General features: G+C 37.9%; 2 protein-coding genes and 1 long non-coding RNA gene across 3 annotated transcripts in view; 1 reads left to right on the forward strand and 2 right to left on the reverse strand.

The window, feature by feature from the left end:
• Positions 1 to 655: 655 nt before the first annotated feature.
• Positions 656 to 3,643, reverse strand: LOC139129696 (uncharacterized). The gene is made up of 5 exons (XM_070695372.1): positions 3,483 to 3,643; positions 3,081 to 3,157; positions 2,326 to 2,473; positions 1,381 to 1,878; positions 656 to 1,151 (listed from the first exon to the last, which is right to left on the reverse strand). Exons 1-4 carry the CDS (start codon positions 3,641 to 3,643, stop codon positions 1,836 to 1,838), a joined length of 429 nt encoding a protein of 142 aa, XP_070551473.1. The 3' UTR covers positions 656 to 1,151; positions 1,381 to 1,835.
• A 4-nt stretch (positions 3,644 to 3,647) lies between these two features.
• LOC139129697 (uncharacterized) lies at positions 3,648 to 8,000 on the reverse strand. The gene is made up of 3 exons (XR_011551648.1): positions 6,521 to 8,000; positions 4,087 to 5,604; positions 3,648 to 3,724 (listed from the first exon to the last, which is right to left on the reverse strand). It is a non-coding gene; the product is annotated as an uncharacterized lncRNA (long non-coding RNA).
• Positions 8,001 to 18,395: 10,395 nt separating this feature from the next.
• Positions 18,396 to 23,643, forward strand: part of LOC139125257 (hyalin-like) — a 6,496-nt gene continuing 1,248 nt past the window's right edge. Inside the window, exons 1-6 of the mRNA XM_070691355.1 lie at positions 18,396 to 18,630; positions 18,782 to 19,024; positions 20,992 to 21,053; positions 21,224 to 21,314; positions 21,838 to 22,163; positions 22,947 to 23,055. Of these exons, the coding sequence (XP_070547456.1) occupies positions 18,450 to 18,630; positions 18,782 to 19,024; positions 20,992 to 21,053; positions 21,224 to 21,314; positions 21,838 to 22,163; positions 22,947 to 23,055 (1,012 nt within the window). The 5' untranslated portion in view covers positions 18,396 to 18,449. The remainder of the gene's footprint in view (positions 18,631 to 18,781; positions 19,025 to 20,991; positions 21,054 to 21,223; positions 21,315 to 21,837; positions 22,164 to 22,946; positions 23,056 to 23,643) is intronic.

The following is a 23,643-nucleotide window of genomic DNA, read 5'->3' on the forward strand; positions in this document are numbered from 1 at the left end:
CATATGTATGACATACCGGTAGATCAATGTCCTTGTACCAACTTTGAATAAAATCGGTTGAGATATGCCTGAGTTATGGCTCCGTACATGACAAAATTGTAATAAGATTGCCGCATGGCAGCCATATTGGATAATGTTGTGAAACAAATTGATGTGCATATGTATGATGAAGGTCAATGTCCTTGTACTAACTTTCAATAAAATCGGTTGAAACATGTCGGAGTTATGGCTCTGTACATAAAAAATTGTAATAAAATGGCCGCATGGCGGCCACATTGGATCATGCATATGTATATATATTGGACGTGCATATGTATGACATATCAAGTAATCCTCGTACCAAGTTTGAATGAAATCGCTCCATGTATCTCTGAGATATCTGCGTGAACAGACGGATGCATGGACGGACAAACGCACACACTGACACACGCTCGGACATGACCAAACCTATAAGTCCCCCCGGACGGTATCTTGGGGACTAAAAATACAAGCATCAATTTAGTAAAAATATGATTCATGGAAAGAACCAGATTTCAGTGTTTTTATTTACATATTGGATTGTTATTGACTGAATTAATTTGTTCTTTACATGTTTATTTTATCATGATTTATCTTTACTTTTATCACTATGGTTATCATTATTTCACGTTGCTTATTTGGTTCTGTATGAAACCCTTTGTGTTTTTGGCACTTTCACATGACTTGAATTGGTCATCACATGATGCTCCCTTACCATAAGTTCTAATTTCTTTAAACCATTATGGCCAGGTACTTTACTATACCGGTCCATTCCCTTCCTAATCTCATGATGGATACTCTCTACACCGTTCTGTGAGGAAACCAAAGCCAAACCCTGTGTTTTCAATCTGAGGGATGACATGATCTTCTAACATATGCATTTTGGGGGGTACACTTTCATTAGGAAAGTGTTCTCTGTGATATGCCATTAAATGTGATATGTTTGAACTGAGAATGCTAATATATTCATCTGACATTCTATTGCTTGTACTCTAAAGATTATGGCAGGCTGCAAATTTTGAAAATATTGGCTTATACAGACCACAAATGTGTGCAGCCTGTTCATTCAGCTATGGGCATATTCTTGCTGTGGTCCTGATGACGCTCTTGCACAACGTTTGAATGTTTTCTTCCTGAAACACAAAAAATAAAAAAAAGGATATAATAACTTTCTTTCAAAGAAGCAAACAGAGTTGTTTCACTGAAAGTAGGTCAAAATAATGTAGACGAAATACATCTTCTGTAGTATATATATAACACACAATAAATCTGACACTGAAAGCTTGAAAATCCTGACAAGCAGAATACTGAACCTTTTAATGACTTTAGCAACAAAACAGTTTACAGTTGTAAAACACATACTTTACAGCACTTGTTCACATGATTTCTGATGAATGCCTGCCCGTGGTAAGAATGACGTCCAACACCAAATGACTGCAGAGCTTGGTCAATACCGCAGACTACAAAACCACATTGTTTTGGCAGTTTCGCTTTTACGTCTGTAGCTTCAGATATCTAAGAAAGGTCATTAGTGGTGGTCTGCCATCATCTTCACTGTTGTCGTCATCATCATCATCATTGTCACAGTCATCATCAGCAAGGAGAGCCTTTTCAACACTATCAGCCAAGGTCTCAGCTTCTTCTTGGAGTTCTTTCGCTTCACACTGTAATGTCTCGACTTGTTTCAACATGGCAACATATGTGTCAAATCCAGCAGGCTTCAGCACGGGTTCATCAATGTCATCATCTCTCTCCAGAGTCGTGATGATCTTGATATCCAGTACTGCACAGCTAGCTTCCATCATGGTGAAAAACTTTTAAAACAAGCCAGGACTGATGTGCAACCCATGGGACTGCAACCTGTGATAAAATATAAGGGTTAGCACATGTATCTTTTACTTTTAATGTATGACAATATCTTGTAACTTTCATACCTACCTATTTATGAAGAAAACACTACATACAAATATACAACAACTAGATTGATCACAAATGCTGACATATGTGCTGGCTTCATTGTCAACTTGTTTTCGCATATAGCTTCACTAATAAACTTCTATTTGTGCACACCATTTACATTATGGACATAGTGGCATGCATACATGTACATTGTAGATAGGTCACAGTGTGGTCTGTTGAACTGTTCAGAGAAAGGTAAAGTGAACTGATTGAAACAGAACAGAGCTATATGTTTAGTTGGTCAATGGAAGCAAACAACATAGTGGATTGAATTGATTAGTACATACTCTGTGCAGTGGTACATTGAAAAGTGGCTTTCTGACACTATTGTAGTGCTGCATGGCATACCTTAGGTTTCCACCAGTTGAAAGAAATTCACTGTGACATTTTCTGATATCATCAAGGGTTCTCTTCTTCATTGATGACAATGGTTGTTCCTCCTTCGGCAACTGTGCTTGTTCCTTGCTGATCACACAGCATACGCAAAAATATTTCCCTAAAATATTTCAATGTGAGGAAGACAAGGAACAAAAACTGACATAATTACTTAAAAACCTTAGTAGGTATAGACATGACTGGTGTTCATGAAGTCAATTTGATGTGCATGTGTGAACTCTTGGAGAGGATGTACCTGTAATATGCAAACTTATCAATTTAAACTTATCAATTTATTTCAAAGAAATTCATGGTTACTACATTTTGCATTGCCAGTATACATATTAATACTATGTGTAAGAATTAAATTGAGAAATAAACACAAGAATTTCTACAGAGGAAAACAATCATTTGTCAATAGCTTGCAAATATCAAGATCTGACCCACTGTGTACCCCTTCCTTTAAATTTATCTGACTAATCAATGTTAGCTGTGAATGTCTTAAGTCAACGAAAAACTACAACAAATTATCATAATTGTGTTCTACAGCATATCATACACAATGCATGCTGATTATTAACAGTCGCACATATTGCAAACTGATAGGTCAAGGACGTACACATGTAAATCATAGGTAAAACTGAAGTGTACACAATAAACTGCCTGTCCTGTCAGTGCCTCAACTTTTCTTATGTATAAATCATAGCATGCAAGTATACATTTCATACCATTTGGTCCAGACAATCCATAACTCTTGGCCAGATACTCATAATCTCCTATCATCCGTGCTAATAGTGTCTTGTCCCTGAAATAAATCAAAGTGGAATGTAAGACAATTGTCCACACCATTCTAAATTAATGGCATGTTTCTACATATCAATGCATTTTGTACATGCAAGAAAACAACTTTGCCTTTTGTACTATTTAATGTAGGTATCATATTTATGCTGCATAAGTTTGGTCAGATTTGCACATTGTTTTTCAGATTTTTGGATCAGCAGTATAATGCATGTATTAAACTTGGATAACCAATATGTATGTATCTTAAGTTCCAAATATTGTACCAAAATAGATATATGGTACAATCTGTTCATTGTTTAGTAAAACACAGTATGCATGTTTAGACTTACTTCCACTTTGTGCCATCCAGTTTGTCTACCTGACCTCTGTTAACAGCTAAAGCTATTTCTAAATTGTAATAGGAATCAGGTGCTGCAAATGTACTCCAAATCACTGTATTATCTGCTACATTTGGATTACTGATGTTAGCAACTTGGTAAACCATTCTCATGGTTCCTGACCCTTGTCCCCACCTAACTTTATCCAAATTTCACTGGTAGGTATTGTACCATGCCAGGTAAGTTTGCTAGACCTGAAGACAAATATGAACAAGATGCAAAAACAACAGTAACAATATATCAGTAATATGTGATAACAAAGATTACTTATCCACAGTCTTTCTCTACATGATGATAATAGAGTTTGCACACAATCCCAAAAGTCTGACTGCAAGCCTGCTGTCCCAATATTAATACTCATGTGCTTATATAAGAGCATATAAGAACAATCTAGAACTTTTATTGACATGCTAATTACTGTTCTAAAATTCTCTCTCTTACACAACTAATTAAATTTCCAGAAAATTCCAAACATGACTTATTAAATTCATGGTTGTGAGGTCAAGAAGGACAGTGACCTTGATGAGTGTGGGGGAAAATGACCTGCATAACATACCTCACTTCCAATATTCACATGCCATGCCTTGAAGTAACGCCATAATTTCCTCTTGGTAGCCCATGTTGTTCCCATAGCAACTTCCAAATGAAGGCCAGCACCTGGAGGTATGTCAGGAGTGAGTCCCAAGATCTGGAGGATTTTCCTTCTTGTCCTTTTGTTGGTGTCTCACCTCCTCTCACTCAGCTGCAGCATCGCATCACCACCACTGACAATGTCTCTCCTCTGACTTAACTGCAACACTCTCTGATGTCTTGTCCTAGTGCTAGCTTCTGAGGTTGTTTTTCGTGGCTTTGTTGTATATGTTAAACACAATGGCTGAAAAAAATCACACCAAAAATTGAAAAACCAAATTTATCTTTCAAAAGTATATGTGGGTGATAAATTCATGAAATTGGACTAGCTCATTACTTGATGAAATTAATTTGTTGAACCACTACCAGGTCACACATGTACTACAAAACCAAATAAATGTTATTACAAATACAAATTTACAAATTATCATATTCCATGATAGCTTTATCAGAAGAATTTACTCCAAATCTAACTGTATATTGATATGTGGGTATAGATCAGCAAGAGTAATGCTGGTAAAAAACTCACCTGGCCCTTGGTTTTAACCTTTATCAAACTATCATCACTTCTGTTTGCTTCTATTTTTTCTTGACAAGTGTTGTTGCCATTTCTTCATACTGTAGCAGCATATGCACCGCTGATACATTCTGCAACACAATTTCTGCGGCCTTCACTGCACATATATTGTTCTGCCTATCCCTTGATGTTTCATCATTTGATGTCTCGGTATTGATTGGGTCAGGAATGGGGACTGGAGTATGGTGGCTTCTGATGGGAAATGGGCTCACTGACGAGAAGCAGTGGTCTCCAGCAATGGACTGGTAAACACACCGTTCCGTGTTGTATTGCAGATCTTGCAGTGGCACAACTGATTTACAACCGACATTCCCATAATCACATGTGACTGTGGCATTTGATAGCATGTTTGCAAAGGCAATGGGGGGACTTACAATAGATTCACACATAATAGAGAGACGGCACACAGGACAGGATGAAGAAACTTGCAACCACTGACACAAACATTCAGCACAAAACACATGTGGTCCATCACACAAAAGTTGTATTGGTCCATCTATTATGTCTTTGCAAATGGGACACTCCATTTCTTCAATGAGATCATTGAACCTCTGTCTCTGCAAGGGAATGAATCTTCTCATCTTTTTTCCTGCCCTCTGTTTTACGATTTGTACTGCCATGAGTTTCACTCTGTAGTTTCCCCGTTTTTCCTGTCTCCTTGCCAGTGATACCAGAAATGTCACTGCCTTGGTATTGACTTGGTCTGCCCCTGTTTTTACTGTCTTTCTTTTTCTTTCCTGCCTTACACAATGCATCACACACCGCACATCTCCGTCCTCTACAGTGTCTGGACCATTTCACTACGTGTGTCCCTGGCCGATAGGTTTTGTTATTGCTTTCTGCCTGCTGCCATGAAGCAATGACTCTCTTACAGAGACAACAAAAATTGGACGGTGAACATCAGAATGTCTTCACTAAAACTGTACTCTGAAACAATTCTTTAACTCCACGATAAAATTGGAGCATGGATAACTTTAGACTCTCCACAGTCGCTGTACCTTGTTTTGTGCGCGCCCACGATGGGACTGCATTCGAAGGCTACGCGCTGCCAGACACAGCGACTGTCGGTTTTTGCAAGTATATGAATATTCATTAGGGTTGTGACTTCAAAAGAAACACCTATCTAACTGGGCGGAGAGAATATATACTAGCAGCTAGTAAACCTCTATACGCGGTATGGTTTTATTTTTCATTTTCAATTTTATTTGGCTATGGTACTTGTCATTTTTATTTGATTTACGGATGTGTGGTGCTCTATAAAGTACCCGGATCAGCAGAAATCCGACCGGTCGCTTGCAAGAACGTCCAGACCCTGGGATTCGCGTCGCGTCTCTGAAGGGCGCGCGCGTGTTCGAACAGCATGAACAGGGGAAGAACGCGAATCGCAGGGTCTCTGCCAGACTAGGATAACTTGTGCCATTTATTTTCCGTGCACAAATACGACAGCGGTTTTTTAGCACACGAGCATGAAATTCGAATGACATTTTCACAGTCTAGGCCAACAGACGATTGAAAAGGCGCCAGAAAATATGCCAGTGTGTAAACAAACCCGTTACCAGGGAAACATGCGTGATGGTCCGAAAAACTATGCTCAACTGCAACGCACATATGGACGTAAATAAAAAACCCACACGCATAAAAAATAACCCATGACAAATCACGCCATGAAATATACAGATTAAATCACTGCGGACACGGTTAAATCGGTTTCAATCTTGTTAAAATTGATTTACTTAAAATCTGAACCTCGTAAATTACACAACACATTAATGAAAATACTTACAGACCGCCATGCTTTATGTTATCAAGTTGTCCGTGCTAAGAAACTTCTCCTGCAAATGTCGCGAGGTCAAAGGTAAACTAGCGATAAACATCCAGCTATGCTGAGTATGCCACCTTATTAATTGAGAACAGCTTTCACTATCACATTTGAATGCATTTTTTAAATGTTTATGGGTCAGAATTCGAGGAACAACACGCGCACGGCGAGCGATCGTCTCGGTTTGCACACAATACAATGGCCGCCATCACTGAGAGTGCGTTCGGCTGTTCGTTATTTGTTTGCTCAACCTAAGTTGCCAAGTCGGCCGCGCCGGAAGCAAAACACAGGTGACGTAGTCCATGTAGTCTGCAAGTACATGAAGTATGAGCATGCGCAATTGAGCCTGGGAGCGCGAGAATGTGTATAGTACCGTAGAACTGTCTCGCGCTATCATGTCGTTGAGCTATAAAATGTGTGCATGTTAACAGAAACTGGAATTACTGCAGAGAATACTTTCCAGGACATCACATGTAAGTCTCTAAGGTACCAAGGAGGACGTTTAGGAAATCCTTTCAGAAAGTTCACGCCGTCTGTGGCCATTTTGTGGAGTATAAGCTTATACTGTAAAATACGTACCTGCACTGGCTGCAGCGTATACAGTATTTCTACTGTACAGTGCACATATTGCCGGATAATATGCGATGGAATTTTGCGTTTCACGTCGTTCAATCATTCAGATGGAAATACCGCCCTTCTCAAAACTTTGAAAAAAAAGGTGACAGGTTTGGAATGCTAACTCTTGTATATCAAGAATGACGTAATTTAATGAGAAGACATTTGTATTCGAGCACGGCTACAGTTTTTGATTCGAAAACTCTCATCATGGACCGTGGTTGTATTCAACAATCGAGAGGGTTAGGTGAGTCGAACTTTTTCCTATGTCCATGTAGCACTTGTGCAAAAATAACCGAATCCACAGGCCTTTGGCGAATCAATAAATGCGTTTTTCACCAAGCTGAAAGGTTGAAAGATCCGTCTGTCACTTTGGGACGAGGTAGATAAATGCAGTCAAACCCAGCTGGGCACATAATGTGACTTTGTTCTGGAAATTACGAAGACGACCGGCCGAGCGATGGAACTTTGCAACAAAGTTTCAATATCTGAACTGACTACTTGAATGACAGGCACAGGAAACGATGGCCAATAAAACGCATTCTCGTTGCATTTTGATAATAATGTATCAATCACAATGACACAGAAATTATGCCTCCTCCGGCAGAAGGGCCGTGGCCAATTTTCAGCCCTGCTACAGTATGTCTCAGTGCTGAAAAGGCCATGTTGTTGCCAGGTTGTCATGGCGACTTTTAAAATTTGCATACAACTCTGAGAGTGAAACGGGTTATTAATAGGTCACAAAACTTTTGAGTCCCACTGTCGTCCATTATACCTGTTTCCTTGGGTATTAAAGGCGTGCAAGTATACACATCAAAAGACTAGAAAATTCACTTCATGGGCAGAATCTCGTAAAATAGCCTTTTCTTGTCTGGTTAACGAAAAAGATACCCCTGATCAAAAATATGCATGGTTTTAAATAAAAAAAACTGTGGTTACCTAAATGGTTACCATGGCAACATGAAACAAAAATGAACATGGAGTTCATGCTGTGATAAATACACTTAGGAGAGCATTTGCATAGTAACTGAGATTACTTTTAATGGAATTTGGAAAACTTTGAAATATTAAAGCGCAAATATGTTACTATGGAAACAGGGCAGTAAAAATTGATATCATGTTTTGTCTTTCTAACCCAAAATAACCCTTTGATATAATATTTCTGTTGATTACTGGATTTTTACACTGGATATTTGGTCTTTCTAACCCAAAATATCCCTTTGCTATAACATATTCTGTCGAATACTGGATTTTAGGTGGAATCTTTGAAAAACTGGTAATTTTTATTCCTGAATGGTTACCATGGAAACATCTCACATTAAAATGAGTGTGATTGTTTTGGTGTGCTAACAAGAAAAAACACTTACTATGATTTTTTACATCAATCAATAGTTCTTTAATAGGAATTAGTGAAAGAGTAACATTTTCAATCCAGAATAGTTACCATGGCAACTTGAAACATTAAGATAAGTCTGGTTTTTGTGTTCTCTAACCCGAACTCCCCCACTAGGTAATTTTCATATCAATCAAAGTAACTTTTCATGGGATATTAGCAAAACTGAAATTTTCAACCCCTAAAATGGTTACCATGGAAACATGGGGCAGTGAAATTGATATCATATTTGGTCTTTTCGACCCAAAATACCCTTATGGTGAAATTTTCACGGAAATTGAACCTATTATTATTCGCATTATTATTTCTATATAATACTTATATTAAAATATATTATTATATTATTATTATTATTATTATTATTATTACCCTCTTTAAATAAAGTGTATAATAATAATAATAATAATAATAATAATAATAATAATAATAATAATAATAATAATTATTATTATTATTATTATTATTATTATTATTATTATTATTGTAATTACAATTATAATAACTTTATGAAATCATAAGCACGTTTTCTGCAATATTGTACAACAAAATTATGTAACTCTGAGCGCCCGCTCACTGCCGAATCTTTCAGTCTAGACGGAAGGTAAAACGTCTGTTAGAGATGAATATTTTGCGCGTACACTTCTTTTAAAATTCCATGCATTAAGTCAAAATGTTTGTTGAAAAATGTTGTCTTTCAACAGATAAAAGCCGTAATTGCAGGAATGCTACCACTGGAGAGTGTCAGTCTCGTTTTCAATTTCAAAAGTCAACTTTACTAACAAAATTAAAATGGTCTCAAATGTTAGAGAGTGATATCGAAAAGCAGCACACCTAGTATGCAGCTGATATTTAATGTGAATGAAACATTAGAAGAAGTAATTTTCATAATGTACTGTTACAGCTTTATATGCATGTTTAAAATGTAGACCATATATCAAAACTCCGTGGCAGGATTGCTGGCACAATACTTGGGGACGTTATTTGCATGAGAGTTTGCGGTGTTCCTCACCGTCAACATGCGAGTGTCTGAGGAAAGTCGTATCAAAAACATACCATGGTAGCATTGGAATTAGGACAAACTATTGACACTGTGTAAAATCATTCAAAAATAAATATTTGTTTTCGGAAATGTTGCCTATCTTTATATGTTAATGGCCCTTTTTTCTGATTATGCATATCATATTTATTTGCGGATACCATTTAAAGTTTAATTCTTGTGGTCTTCTGGAGGGTATGTGGTTCAGAACAGTTTCTAATGCTATGTTCACTATTTTAGCGTTTAATTTGCATATCAATAGAATAATATATTGTAGAGCTGCTGTGAAACTATTTTTAGTGATTAGGTGAAGCAAAGACAGTATATATATTTGAAAAATTTGAATAGTTAATGTATTTGAAAAATTTAAATGTCTTTAAAGGCTATTATAGCTATTAATTTGGGACAGTACACTTATATTTCGGATTTATTATGTACACTGAACTTTGATTTGTGTTCTACGAAACTGACTTTTTATTCAGAAAAATTTCATTCAAGCCATTGACCGTAGAGAGACTAAGTTTCATGACCAGTGACTGTCTTGACTGAATTCGGAGATTCTTAGAGCTTGTACCATTCCATTAAATGTAGCTTGTACAGTGTCATAATTTCTATAATATTTGTAACTTCTTTGAAGTTTTAACTCTTAATAGGTGCGATAATTTCCATATTGTTTTGTAACTTCTCTCAATCAAAAAGCGAATCCCCAAGATTTAGTTGTCAATTGTAATAAAATTTTGGCTCAAACGAAAGTCGCTGACTTCACAATCATTTTTGTCGCAGAAGTATATAAAACGCAGCATATGAACAGCATCCCTTGTGCGTGTGAAAAGGTAAAATTACCGATGGGTGTTGTTGTGCTATGATTTTATGATATTTTATGCTTTTTGATCCAAATTTGGAAAAAAACCAGGAGAAGTACGCAAAATGCGTCAAACGTGACACCTTCACAAGCTTTAGTGGACTATATACGTACGATAAAAGGGTATATTTGACATATACGTTTTCACTCTTATCAGATGACAATGAATCGAGTAAATCTTGCCGTTTGGTGTAAGAATGCAAGTATCTACTGAAAAAAGGTTTTAAATGTTTCATATTTTGTTCTGATTATGGAAGCGAGATTGGTTTTTCCGGCTACATGAAGACATATGACGCCTGACTACCGTGTTCTTTCGAACACCCATGTTCAAGTCACTCCTGTCTTTAGTTTCATAAAGCAGGCAGATGAAAGATGACGGTAAAATCCTTGACCTTTCCTGACAATATTTCCTTCAGAAAACTTTAGCATGATTTAATTCAATTCGATCATTTATCTATCAGTAAAAGCTTCCTAGCGATATCTTAACCTTAATTTAAATCACGTGATTTTATTTAGCACCCTTGCCGCAAGAGCAATGTCTTCGAGTTAAACGTCACCGATCTTCAGAATTTATGACTAATTTGGATGTATTTATAACCGTGGGATTCATTAAAACTGTCAAGGGAGACGAAAACATAGAGAGGAGAATTCACTGCATGCACTTCAAATTTAAGACAAGACTAACAAAAAATATAATATATAGTAGCGTGCCAAATTGAAAGATGTTGCATTTGTTGGTTGGTTTTGGCACTTGTCAGACCCGGTCTGACAAGTGCCTCAATTCTCTATTGCACGAACTTATGGCGTAGTAGTGTACTAATTTTTATGCACATGCACAAGAAACTACCTGAAACCCGGAATACGGAGTTGAACAATGACCAAATACGTGATGAGAATGGTAATTAAACTACACTAATTATTGTATCTCTGTCGGAGAGTGCAGAATACCGTTTTGATTTTCTATTTTTGACGTAAACATTTTTCACAAGTAAGAAACGAATTGGTAACATTAATCCAATGTGAAAATATCGTAATTCGTGAATGACGTAAAACTCATCAGAGTTATATCTAATGTGTGATCAACAGAATCAATCAATGCAGTATAATTCTATCTGACAAAGTTAACCGTTGGATGGACATGAAACTTAATACATGGTCCGAGTGCGATAGCAACTCTTCCGGATAATATAGAGGACCATCGTTTTGGGGTAGAATGGGGTATTCACGTACGGATATGGCTGCTGAGCTGATGGATGACCAGTGATAGCACTCCCAGGTTGCTGCATTACAGACAGTACATGGTACACTAGAAACCCCTGGCCATAGTGAGGTGAGATGCAAGAAATGTTTGGCAGAGATATTGATTATGTTGTTAAATGCTGACACTGCTTGGCAATGAGTGAGAACAGTGAACGTCGTATTAGACTAAGTTGTTGCAAAATCTGTCAAAAAAGAGAAGTTGTTATGAATGCAAAAGTGTTTTTTTGTTACCAAAGCGCAGAGAAATTCCAGGCTATTTTGAAATTCACTGTCTCACATGTTAGACACGATGGTGACAAGAGCATTGTGGTGTTGTTGGCTGGTCAACAAATTTAAAGCACCTTTGTTTAAAAAAATTACACATATGTAAATATCATTTTAGTGAACGGAATAAAGGATAAACAGTATTACTGTACAAATGCCCTTGTACGGTGCTGTTACCGCTGGAGCTGCATTAAAAATATACTCATGTGATACTCTAAGTAATTTGTGGTTATCTGGAACATACACAACGAGAGAGTTTGCTGCTTGCTGTAATTTATCTCGTTCGAATTTCCAATTGGCATTAATAATTAATTATGTTACATAGACTGTGCAGTTGCACGCCAATGGCCCTAATGACAATATTACATCTCAATTACTTCACGGTCTGATGAGCAGGTTTTTGGTGAAAATTAATCGAGAAAGATCCATAGAGCGACATCCCGAAATTCAGTGGCTAGAGTACGGCGATCTGATATCTGCCCAATAATGTATCCCTTATGGTTTATCCTGATGTATGGTGCAAGCGTATGGGCAAGTCAGAACAAAGGTAAGTGGCATTGCGCTAAATCCTCACGAATTTAGAATGAGGGTTTACTTGAAAGTGCAAAGAGACTCGTCACAACACTGCGGAAAAGCATCACCTTTTCTAAAGAATTCTGCGATGAACCGATCGGATTCGACTTCGTGGGCGACAAATCACTCGAAGGCAACACCGACCGATATTCAATCAAACAGTTTTCCAGCAACCAAAGTCACTAAGGCTATTTTCAGATCAGATCAGAAAGGCTACTCACCATCCAAAATACAAATGGGAGTTCAAGGGACATGCATACGCACGTATGCATAGTTTGACTGCTCCATTTCGGATTATTCTTTGAAAAGAGTCATTCAGGTAGCCGCCAAACTTAAAAAAAAACCCACAAGATTTAATTCCATGGCATAACCAAGCGAGAGGGACAAAAACAATTAAGGGACCCGGTGTAAAGATACGGTAAAAATTAGAGTTTATGGGTTGAAATAATTACAATTTCAAACACTGTATTTTCAACCGTCGGCTGATAGCTCTCCCAGTTCACAGAATTGTCAGCGGAGATGTCTTTCTCCCAGTTTAAGCGATGTATTCATTGCTTCGATAAAGTTTGAGTGTGAGCTGTATGATAGTTAGTATACGAGCGTGAGTGCTACATGAACTCTACAACGTGTGGAGCGGTCGCAGTCAGAAAAAATGCACCAACTTAGCAGGCTATTCGACCACTCATTATCGGGAGTGGGGATATGGCCGAGCGGGTGCGTCTGTTGCTTCTTCGCCAGGTGACCGGATACCATATGCTGTGAGTTCGAACCCGATTGAAAACACTGTATTCCACGATGTCATACACGCATTGCAAATATGGAAGGGGACGGTCATGTTTGAGAAAATTGGCTAATGGGTAAGGTCACATTTAGATAGGGGTATTTAGAAAAGGTTACATTTAACATGACAAACCCCTCCTGATTTGACCAAAGCCACGCCGCTCCTAATGACGTACAGCTCTCTATCACGATTCATAAGTAAGTTTTGTTGGAAAAATTTAATATTATCACTCATTCTGATCACGTCTTACTGACGTTTTACTGCCCTCTGCAATGCGGAATCATTTACAAGGGACTTTGAAAGGAGTAGTGTAGGTTACGGTAAAATGTTTTCTTGGGTGACAATAGTATCTTTAAAGAATATAATGAGGCAATTAGGCAGATGTACCAGGCATGACTGAATACGTTATTGAAGGATATTTAATTCATAAACGGCATTTAACTTTAGGAATATTGACACAGAAAGGTCACTCGCATACACGACCGAGTTTTCATAATATCCCAGGCACTAAGGATGAGAACCTATAGTCACTAAGGAGCATGTTTAGTTTGCCCGGCCATTTAGAAGACTCGAGTATGTTAAGGCACGGCTCCCGCAAGGGCGCCCTCTATCGACGAGTGCGTTTCGGTTTTACTGGCTAAATCGGCACATCCTTCCGTATTAGTCAAACTTTGTATATGTATTTATAAAAAACGACTCCGCAAAATATTATTATGTTGATAAAATCCCGGAAATAATAATTTATTTCACTAAATAACGGTATTTTTGGTTCGAAAATGGTATGGTCTGTTCGAGCACAGAATCCAGCCGGTAGACTCCCCCATATCCTGTAAATAACCACACTGTCCGCGTTGACCTCACTTTCCATCACTAGTGCGACCTATACTGTAAGAAATTTCGCCCCGTTTTAATGACTCGCCACAAAATATCAGCTGACCCTTGACGGACGACCTCCAGTACGAGCGTAATTGGGGTCAAACTGTGCCTGCACTTGCTTTCTGGGATAAAGAATTGCCAGCATGATAATGACAAACATGTCAATATAACATTCACATCAGCGATTTAAAAAAAATAACAAGTTTAGCGGCTGGATTTTGGCATTTTCTTGTCGTAATTTGGGACTCTAGCCGGCCCGGGGAATCCCTATGCAGGCCCTGGGGAAGCCCATCCAGGGACCACATACAATGCTTTATGGGTAGAGACAGCTGACTGTATCCTAGTAACGAGGCGGTCGCGTCCATTTCAGCACGTGCACCGTACGCATTCAGCGATCGCGTCAGTGCGAGAGCAGTTCTGGGAGATCGATAAAATACTCAACCTCGCTTTTGTTTCTGACGTTTTTTTGTACATATCGTGAGTAGTGACAACCAGTAGTTGCAAAACACTCCTGTCTGTCCTTGATGAATGATGGCGAAAACAAGTGGTGGGCCACATCAGGGATCAACATGTGCTGATGGCGGCAACCCCGGGCGGCAACCATGATGGCGTAGCCACAATATCCTTCGTCAAACTGCGTTCATTTCGATATGCTCTTGATATGCCAAAGACCGAAACGGTGAGTTGGCTGACATAAATAGCCGTTCCAAATCTCCCGTTTGGGTCTTTTGCCCACATGAGCTGAAGCCTCGAAGGCTACACTCGCGAGTACTCGCACACCATACACGTCCGCGACCCGGTTGAATCAAGCTGAGCGCGCGCGCGCTCAGCTCAGGGAAACATGAATATTTATTAGTGCAAATTTGCATATTCATAAGAAATTTCTCGAGCCTCGCCTTAACGTACTCGAGGAAAATATATTTGTTGATAGGTCACAAACAGCGCAAATGTGAAAAAGTAAGTTGCAAGTTAGTGTTGCAATTGTGAAATAGACTGCCATTGTATAGTTTTTTTTTCTGACGAGAAAAATAATATTACCGGGAATCTGAAGTCAACAGCATAAAAATTAGGCAACTCAGAGCATTTACATAAATCATTTGATAACATTATGCAAAGAATAACAGTGCAGTCCAAAGTGTGTGAGCCTGTTTAAGAGTTTCGCTTACTCCGAATCTAGCGGTAATTCGCTTTTTCTGTCGAATTGTCTCTTCTTCTTTCAGTTTTTCTTTCACGTTCCGTAAGGCACGAAAGAATCCAGTTCTGAAAAGAAACGATTAATGGAAGATGTAATCGATCCACCCTAGCTAGTTTCCGTAAGGAGAAAGTTTAAAATATACCATGAATAGTCAAAGCAGAATCGTATCAATGCATTGCAGAAAACTGATTTTGTTCGCCCAGAGTAGAATATTATAATTAGATTTTGGTTTTTTAATATTTTACAATATAAGAAACGGACTATAGGAATTTAAATAGTTGTTCTTTTTGTTTTTTTTTATGAATGACCTTCCTTTCACAATTTGTAAATATTACGACTTGTAAAGTTGTGTTGCTGGAACTCTTCTTTAACCCTTTCACCACCATGGTTTGTCCCAAATCCATTGTTTTCTATGGTAAAGTTGGACCTGTATACAGGGAACTGGGGGTGAAAGGGTTAACAAGGAGGAATGAAGAAACATCAACAGCAACAACTCACTCACTTATTTACCAAATAATTCGTTTACTCAAGCACTCACATACTCAGCATCAAAAAGATTAATGCTTTTCAATTATGCAGGACTTTCTTTGTGTATGTTTGAGGACAATGCCAGGCGTCCGGGATCGGACATACCTGGTATGCCGTTGTCAACTTCGTCAAGCGAAGACTGCTGTGCTGCCTGCTTACAAACGTTTGGTTGTAAGGCTCTGACATATGACTTAACCGACGGTCGATGTTGGTTGAAGAATGACGTACCAACTAAAATTAAAACTTCTGACAGGATAGCGGGCATTATTCAAGGTATGATTTTCAAAATAGTACTGAGCTTAAAGGCGAGGCCATTATTGAAACTGTCAAATTTGTAATCTTATTAGTCTTATACGCAATTGAGAAAAACATGACCATTATCTATAAGTAGAACCACGAATCATCGAGTGAATCATTGTATGAAAATTTGTAGATCAAAGGAAAATCCATATAAAATAACGACTTTTTCCATGACATCAAAGTGAAAGTAGACAGGATACTACAATGAACCTAGTATGAACCCATAATATTAATAAATGATGACCGTCTGACTCTTTTACCTTGAACAAGCAATTCTTACATATTCAAGCATATAGAGGACACTTCTGACAGCAAAAGAGGCAAGTAATTAGCCGGTTCTTCATTCGATATCAAAGAGCGTACAGAACGTATGTTTTGTTAATCTGAAAATAAGGGAATTTCATAGAATGACTAGTCTCCTAACTTAAACGCTATACGCGAATACATCATGAACCGGCATATGAATGCAATGTATAGACTTGCCAATTGATATACATTTTGGGCAAATGCTGGAAAGGTTGTTCTTCCTTTTTGTTTTCATCTATTTGTTTGATGAGCACAAGTTCATGACTTAGAATATTTCCTTATTCCGGACTCTTGTTATTACATGAAGTGGCCCAGACCGTTACCTGTGTTGCGTAGACCACTTGCAGATGAGCAATCCATATAGCCCATGTTGCACGTCATCAACCGGAATGTTTTTCCTGCACTGGTACTGTTCATACAAGCACGCCGCGACGCTTGCTTACACAGGCTGATCTGTCGTGATCGGTGCCGTGCTCTTATTTGTTTACGAATAGTATGATCTTCAGGAGAACAACATATATAGAAGGCACAAAAATCAAGACATTCGGCAAACGACAATAGATTTCCTTGATCACAGAAAAAAATTCAGTAAATCGAACCTACAGCGTAGGGCTGTAACACTAAGCTGTAGAGCTGCCGTACAGCTCTGTGAATGCATGGTCAAAAATTGAGTTTCCGTCAAATAACAACATTTTGAGGTATCTACTGCCGAGATATGTGTCACTGCTAACATCAAAGTCCGTAAGAAGTAAACAATGACGACCGAGATCGACACCGACGGAGACCGGTGACGGCACAGCAGCGTTGTCGCCCACAAGCACGCATTGAGGTACACTCTGTGTGCCATCGAACGGAATCTTTTACGCTAACCAAGGTTGTTAACTTGTGATTTTTAAAAGCCACAGCGTCTCTAAGAATGGCAAGAGCTACTGTTTCAATCGTATCGTTGCATTTACTTTATAATTTTGTAAATAGTCTGAATAACTCTGAGAAATAATGGCTATCCGTCTCTAGCACGGTGCAGCTATGTCTGTCGGTGACCGTCTTGTCATGGCGTCGGGAAGAGCGCAAGACAAATTGACACATTCACGTGACTGAATCCATATGTCTGATTGGTGGATATACCATTCGGTGTATCAAAATTTCAACTTCATCGGATTTATGAATGAAAGTACCTGTATCATTTGCATGTCTGCAGTATCGGGCCCTTTACGCGTTATAAACGTAACCATGGTTAATAAAAGACAACTCGCGACAAATTAAATAATGCAAAAATGCAATAATTTTGATCCATTCACATCAAAAAAGATAAATAAGAAGACTGTTCACGTGATCTTGTGTTTCTCGGAGGCTGTTAGTCTTAGAAATGGGTCTATATTTCACCTTTCTTTCCCCATACATATTAATGTCAGAGGAGTTACTGAGTACGTTTACATTTGCAGCTAAATATTTAACCAGAAATTTTGCCAAAATTTCGACATGCCATAGAGTTAAATATGTCCCCTATCAAGATCGTTTAAAAACGCGTGCCACTAAACATTGTACGAATGGCTATGGAGCCAAGCCCGATTTCTCTTTTTTCTGCATCAGTTTATTGGAGAGTAGGTGACACGGGGAAATTTGGACCGCAAACACTTACAAATATATAATAAAACGTTTCAAAATATTATTTAATTTTCCAAATCAATACAATGTGTAGACGCATAGGTAAGTTCAGACATCTGATAGTTTATCTACATCTAATTAAACATCTGTATTTATCAATAATGTTTCCTTTTTTTCTGTAGCCTCTGTATGGTTTATTTCGCTATTTCTGTAATGATGTTCATTATTTCCTTACTACAGATTCAGCAAATCCTATTCTTATATGTCCGCCAAACATTGATACACACTTAGACTCTAATATGCAAACTATCCAAGTAACATGGATCCTTCCGAATGCCTCTGACAATTCTGGTACCGTGCGGGTATCCGGCAGTCTCGAATCTGGAAGTGCTTTTACCATAGGAGTCACAAATGTGTCTTACAAAGCAGAAGATCCTTCGGGCAATACTGCCAGCTGTGAGTTTTCTGTTACAGTAAAAGGTAGGTCAAGCAAGACAGCGGATGTTTTATGATTTATATGCCCAAGAATCCCGTCTTTTGTTTCTGCTCTCTTGATATTTTCTTCGATGAAATTTACAGTCACAGTCACTATAACATTTCGCAGACTCCAGACTTTCAAAACTCTTTGCAGAAGAATCTGAGAAGCCTGTCATTACATGTCCACCCAACATCGAGACTACAACAGATATAGCCGTATCTAACATCCGTGTAACATGGGAATTTCCGAACGCAACGGACAATTCTGGCAACGTCACTGTGACTGGAAGCCATGAACCTGGAAGTAACTTTACCATCGGTGTCACAACAGTGTCTTACGTAGCCACGGATCCTTCGGGCAACACTGCTAATTGTTGGTTTATTGTGAGAATAAGAGGTAGGCGAAACAAGGCGGCGGGGTTTCATTCGTTTTATGGCATGTAGGCCATCCCATCATAAAGTGTCTATTTCTTGATCTTCAGTCAATAAATACTGACAACAAAGAACCATTTTTGCGATGTTCTTAATGTAACAAACGTGTTTATTTTTTGTTTACTTTTCCTCACCAAATAAAAAATCAATTGAAATTTTGAGCCAATAAGGTATTGCGACAAAGAAAAAAACACTGATCTACTGAAATTAAGAAAGTGATCTTTTCTGTATTGCTGCCATTTATGCTTTAACTACAAATAACAGGTTTTTGGACAAATTAATAGTTATGTAAAACAATTTTTGGAAAGGCGGATCTGCTGCTTGTTCTTTAAATATGTCTGTGTCTTACAATATTATGTGTCTCGGGTAAGTCATCCGACTTAGTTACTGTAAATGTGGAAGTTTCGCCATATGTAATTCAGACTGGCATTGCCACAGTAAGATTTTTTTGTTTCTGAAGGAAGCAGTTGAGTATAATTCAATTGTTTCTTTCGAAAGTCATTGTTTTTCATCATCTCTGTTTCTTTTTCCTGTATAGTTTTAGCATTTCAGTATAACTTACCTTTTATTTTTTGTGATGCTCCTATGGACACATTGTCTGAAATAATTAATTGAAAAATAATAAATTAATTCATCAGTTATCCAGTGAGTCAACACGTTAAATTCGTGATGTATCGATTTTCCACTAAACCCCTCTAATGGAAATACATGGCAAAGCATATGCAATAATTCAAATGCCTTGAAAAATTGGCGTTTTGTGTGCTACAAAATGATTTCAAGTCGTATAAAATAAAATATACTGAATTCTTGGGTCACACTGAATTCTGGGGTCATACCTCACATCTATAAATGGGCAAGCCAAGCTCCTGTCACCAAACACTTTTTATGGAAACTTTTTATCGGTAACGACGGCCTGCAGTCGCGGAATTTCCCAGTAGCCGCAGACGAAAGTCCCTCACAGGAATTTTGACTCCCTCAACAGTATTAATCTGTGTTGTTCTGATGCGAAATAACCCGTAAATAAGCACATATTTTATGAATGTATAAGGGTCTAATTAACGACCAACGCATTTTTGCATATCTTTGCACATGACATGCGCAAATGTGTACGAGTATATAATTATGCAGTCGTTCAACCACATGTAGTATCTAATTGGCGTCGACAAAGCTTCGTCAAGAATTCATGCTAACGTCCGTCATCAGAAAATAATATTGGTTAAACTTAATTTGTAATCCCATGGGTGCCCGTCAACTATTGCATGAAATTATCTTAATTTATCACAATTGAATTGCTGGATAGGTGTAAGATATGAAGTCTTAACAACAAGCCCATTGGCATCACCCTGGTGTTTTAAATTGCTCAAAAGGGAATGGGCTCAGAAGAGAGAAATGTCACTCTTTAAAGCATGTCAACATCTTTGCCATTTTTGAAGAAAATCAATTGATTAATAACAGTAAATGTTGCTCAAGTTCTAACACAATCTGCAAATCGTATGAATATTCACACTGTGCATTTGACTTTTAATTCATTAATGTGGTAGAAAACTAATAACATCAGGCTGATTCTAAGTATAAGGTGCATGATGCAAATGTTCGAATACTCTTAATCGATTCTCTGTGGTTGTGGTCAAATTTAGACACCAACACAAAACCATCAATACACTGTATGGCGTCATTCAGTAATGCAGTGATTCAATTAGTTGTAGACTTGAGTGAGTTTTGTGCTTTTGAATAAAATTACAAACTAGGACAACAGAAAATTTAGAAGACACATGGTTGACATTAGACAGTTATCAAAATTTTTCAAATGGAATTCGTGGCATTCTCAGTGAGCCTTACCTATTTAACTTTTCTGTTAACACCAAAGTATTATCAAAATATAATTGATTCTACTCTTTTTTATTCTTTTTCTGATTGGTCCTATGAATGAAGCTACCTCTAAGCCGCTGTTTGATGACATGAATGGAATGAGGGCAAATGTGTCCATGTCAAAGGTTGGTACTGATAAAATATGTGACCTTTGTTTAATTCACATACGATATTCACGTCAGAAAACAATTGCTCGTAGTAAACTTCATATACATGGATACATATCGAACGTTTAGCACACCAGCAAGAATAGAAATTACCAAATACTCCCATGATTTTGCCATTTTTCTCAAAGATCATCGAAGAGCTCGGTGCCTTATCAGATGCGATCTCTGAGCTGACTAATCTCAACGTTTCGGTAAATGAAAGCATGACTATGGCCCAAGGTGAGTGCTGACATCATTCAACACTGCATTAGCATACACCGTAACTCACTTAGGGCAGGATTTCGTAAAATAACGTATACTGCCTTGTAATATTGCACTCCGAATTACACAATGTTATTTGCAAATATCATTATTTTTATCGTTTTGATATGTTATATGGTTTTTACAAAGCTTGCACTACTTATATCAATATATCGCCGCATTCAATGCGATTATTCGATTTTCACTGTCATCACCTTTGTACTCATCCCCGATCCATAAAAGCCCTCGGAACTATTTGATTTGTTTGAGATTTGTTACAATTTGGCAAGGGCAGACCAATAAAGGCTTTTAAATAATCTTAAATGCTGTGTTTTCATTAAAGGTGAATTTTTCTTAATGCTCAGATTCAGTTTAGACACATTTACCTTCATTTGCATCGCAAACATTTTGAATAATTCATGTTTCAAGTAAACCTGGAAAATCTCTCTCTCTCTCTCTCTCTCTCTCTCTCTCTCTCTCTCTCTCTCTCTCCTTCGTACAGACATACTTGAATTAATGGATTCAGGGATAGCAACGTTAAAGAACACTTCAGCTGTAGCTGCACAGGGTGATCTAAACAACAATTTGTTGGTGGGAGCTGTGCTGAACGCAACAGATAACCTAGCGAAGTTTGTTTTACGCTGCATCGAGCCCGGCAGTGGTCCTGTGGTATTTGATACACCTTCAATTCGTTTGAACCTGGAAAGTGACTCAGTTGAGAAACTCGCCAATTTGTCAGTAATGATGGGAGATGGAAATGGGTTTAGACTTCCACCAGCAGAGACTCTCTTTGCTGACTGGACATCGTATGGTACCGTTAACAGGATTGTAAGTATCGGTTGAGCTACGAATGAATTATTTTATACAATATTTAGACAATTTTGGAACCAATCCTGACGGGTGTAGCATGTTAGCTGGGTACGCTTACCCATTCCGGACACCTGGTACCACCACTAACTGTCAGTGGTTCACGATGGTCCTACTTAAATTTGTAAATCACAATTGTCCCATGGACCTGGTAATGTATTACCTTGAAGGGAAATGATTATTGGACCAGTTTAATGTCATATTGAGGAAAGAAAATACAGGAAAGAATATTTGTAAGGGTACATCGTTGTACATGCCGTGGTTAAATATTGTAACTGTGTGTACAGATTTGATAAACATCAATTTGCTTTTCATTGAAATGATATTACTCCTCCCATTGTTACAATGAATATCATTCTTATCTGAATTTATTCCACTGCGCATTAACGGTAAACACACCTGTAATCTAAATATGCCCATATATGGCCAAAGGGGCGTTCCTTGGTATTCAAATGCCAATATGGGGGCGCTATTTTTAAAAAGCGGCCACCCGCTTAAAATCTCTGATTGGTTAGATTTTCCTCTCCGTGGTAACTGTGTCAAAATAGGAACAGGTGACAGTATACCTTTTATGGGTATTATTACCGACACATGCAGATCAACTCCTTTCCAACAAAGATGGGATTTAGCGTTGCAAATGTAGTCATAATATGAGACACAAACGTATTGATCATTATGCAAATACTCATGGAAGAGGCGGGATAATTAGCAGTCCTGTGTTTAAACTTTTCGTTGAATCAACAGGTCAAACGGTTGAGTAGAAAATCATTCCAGCTCGGCAGCATGGCTTATACAAACGATGTCTTGAGTTTGTCCTTTACTGACAGAGAAGACAATGAGCTGATTCTTAAAGGTAATGGTGGACACTCACAGCTTGTAATAATATTTAATTTCAACACGACTGCGTCTATTTTTGATGAGTCATACTTTTTGATTAGTGACATATATTTGCTCTTTATTTACTTACATCTTGCATGTTGGCCTGAAGCGGATGTTTTACATACAATAGTATTTAATGTATACAACATAAAAAAAACTACTACGGCTGCTAATGCATAGTGCACTACTTGCAAAATTGTTTTCTTATTTCAAACAATGGATTTTACAATATACTTCCCGAATAACTCTAGTGTAATATTTATTTAGCGTTATGTTAATTATCATATTCCACTGAGTTTTCTACTTTGATGTGTGTGTGTTCTTTTGAAAACTACGGGGAGACTGCCATTCTGTCCTTTTAGTGTAAGACCCTGGTGACGTTTTAGGGTATTTTTCTGATTTTTTAACACCCGAAAAGCAATTATCATCAACAGCACTTAACATATCAAGTTAGTTTTTATTTCCCGTTTTATGTGTGTTTTTGTTTCTGAGGTTATTTAGCACGTCATGCGTTTTATATCCCGTTTGGAATATCTCATAAATTAATATTTTTACAACGCGA

This window comes from Ptychodera flava, chromosome 3 (genome assembly GCF_041260155.1).
Source record: "Ptychodera flava strain L36383 chromosome 3, AS_Pfla_20210202, whole genome shotgun sequence".
Lineage (NCBI taxonomy): Eukaryota > Metazoa > Hemichordata > Enteropneusta > Ptychoderidae > Ptychodera > Ptychodera flava.

Excerpts from the sequence above, each read along its gene's own strand:
- LOC139129696 (XM_070695372.1), bottom strand. The coding sequence starts at position 3,643 with ATGAGAATGGTTTACCAAGTTGCTAACATCAGTAATCCAAATGTAGCA. Across the intron at positions 2,474-3,080 it reads TGGATTGTCTGGACCAAATG|GGAAATATTTTTGCGTATGC; the intron begins GTATGAAATGTA and ends GAAATATTTTAG. Across the intron at positions 1,879-2,325 it reads TCAACTGGTGGAAACCTAAG|GTTGCAGTCCCATGGGTTGC; the intron begins GTATGCCATGCA and ends ATTTTATCACAG.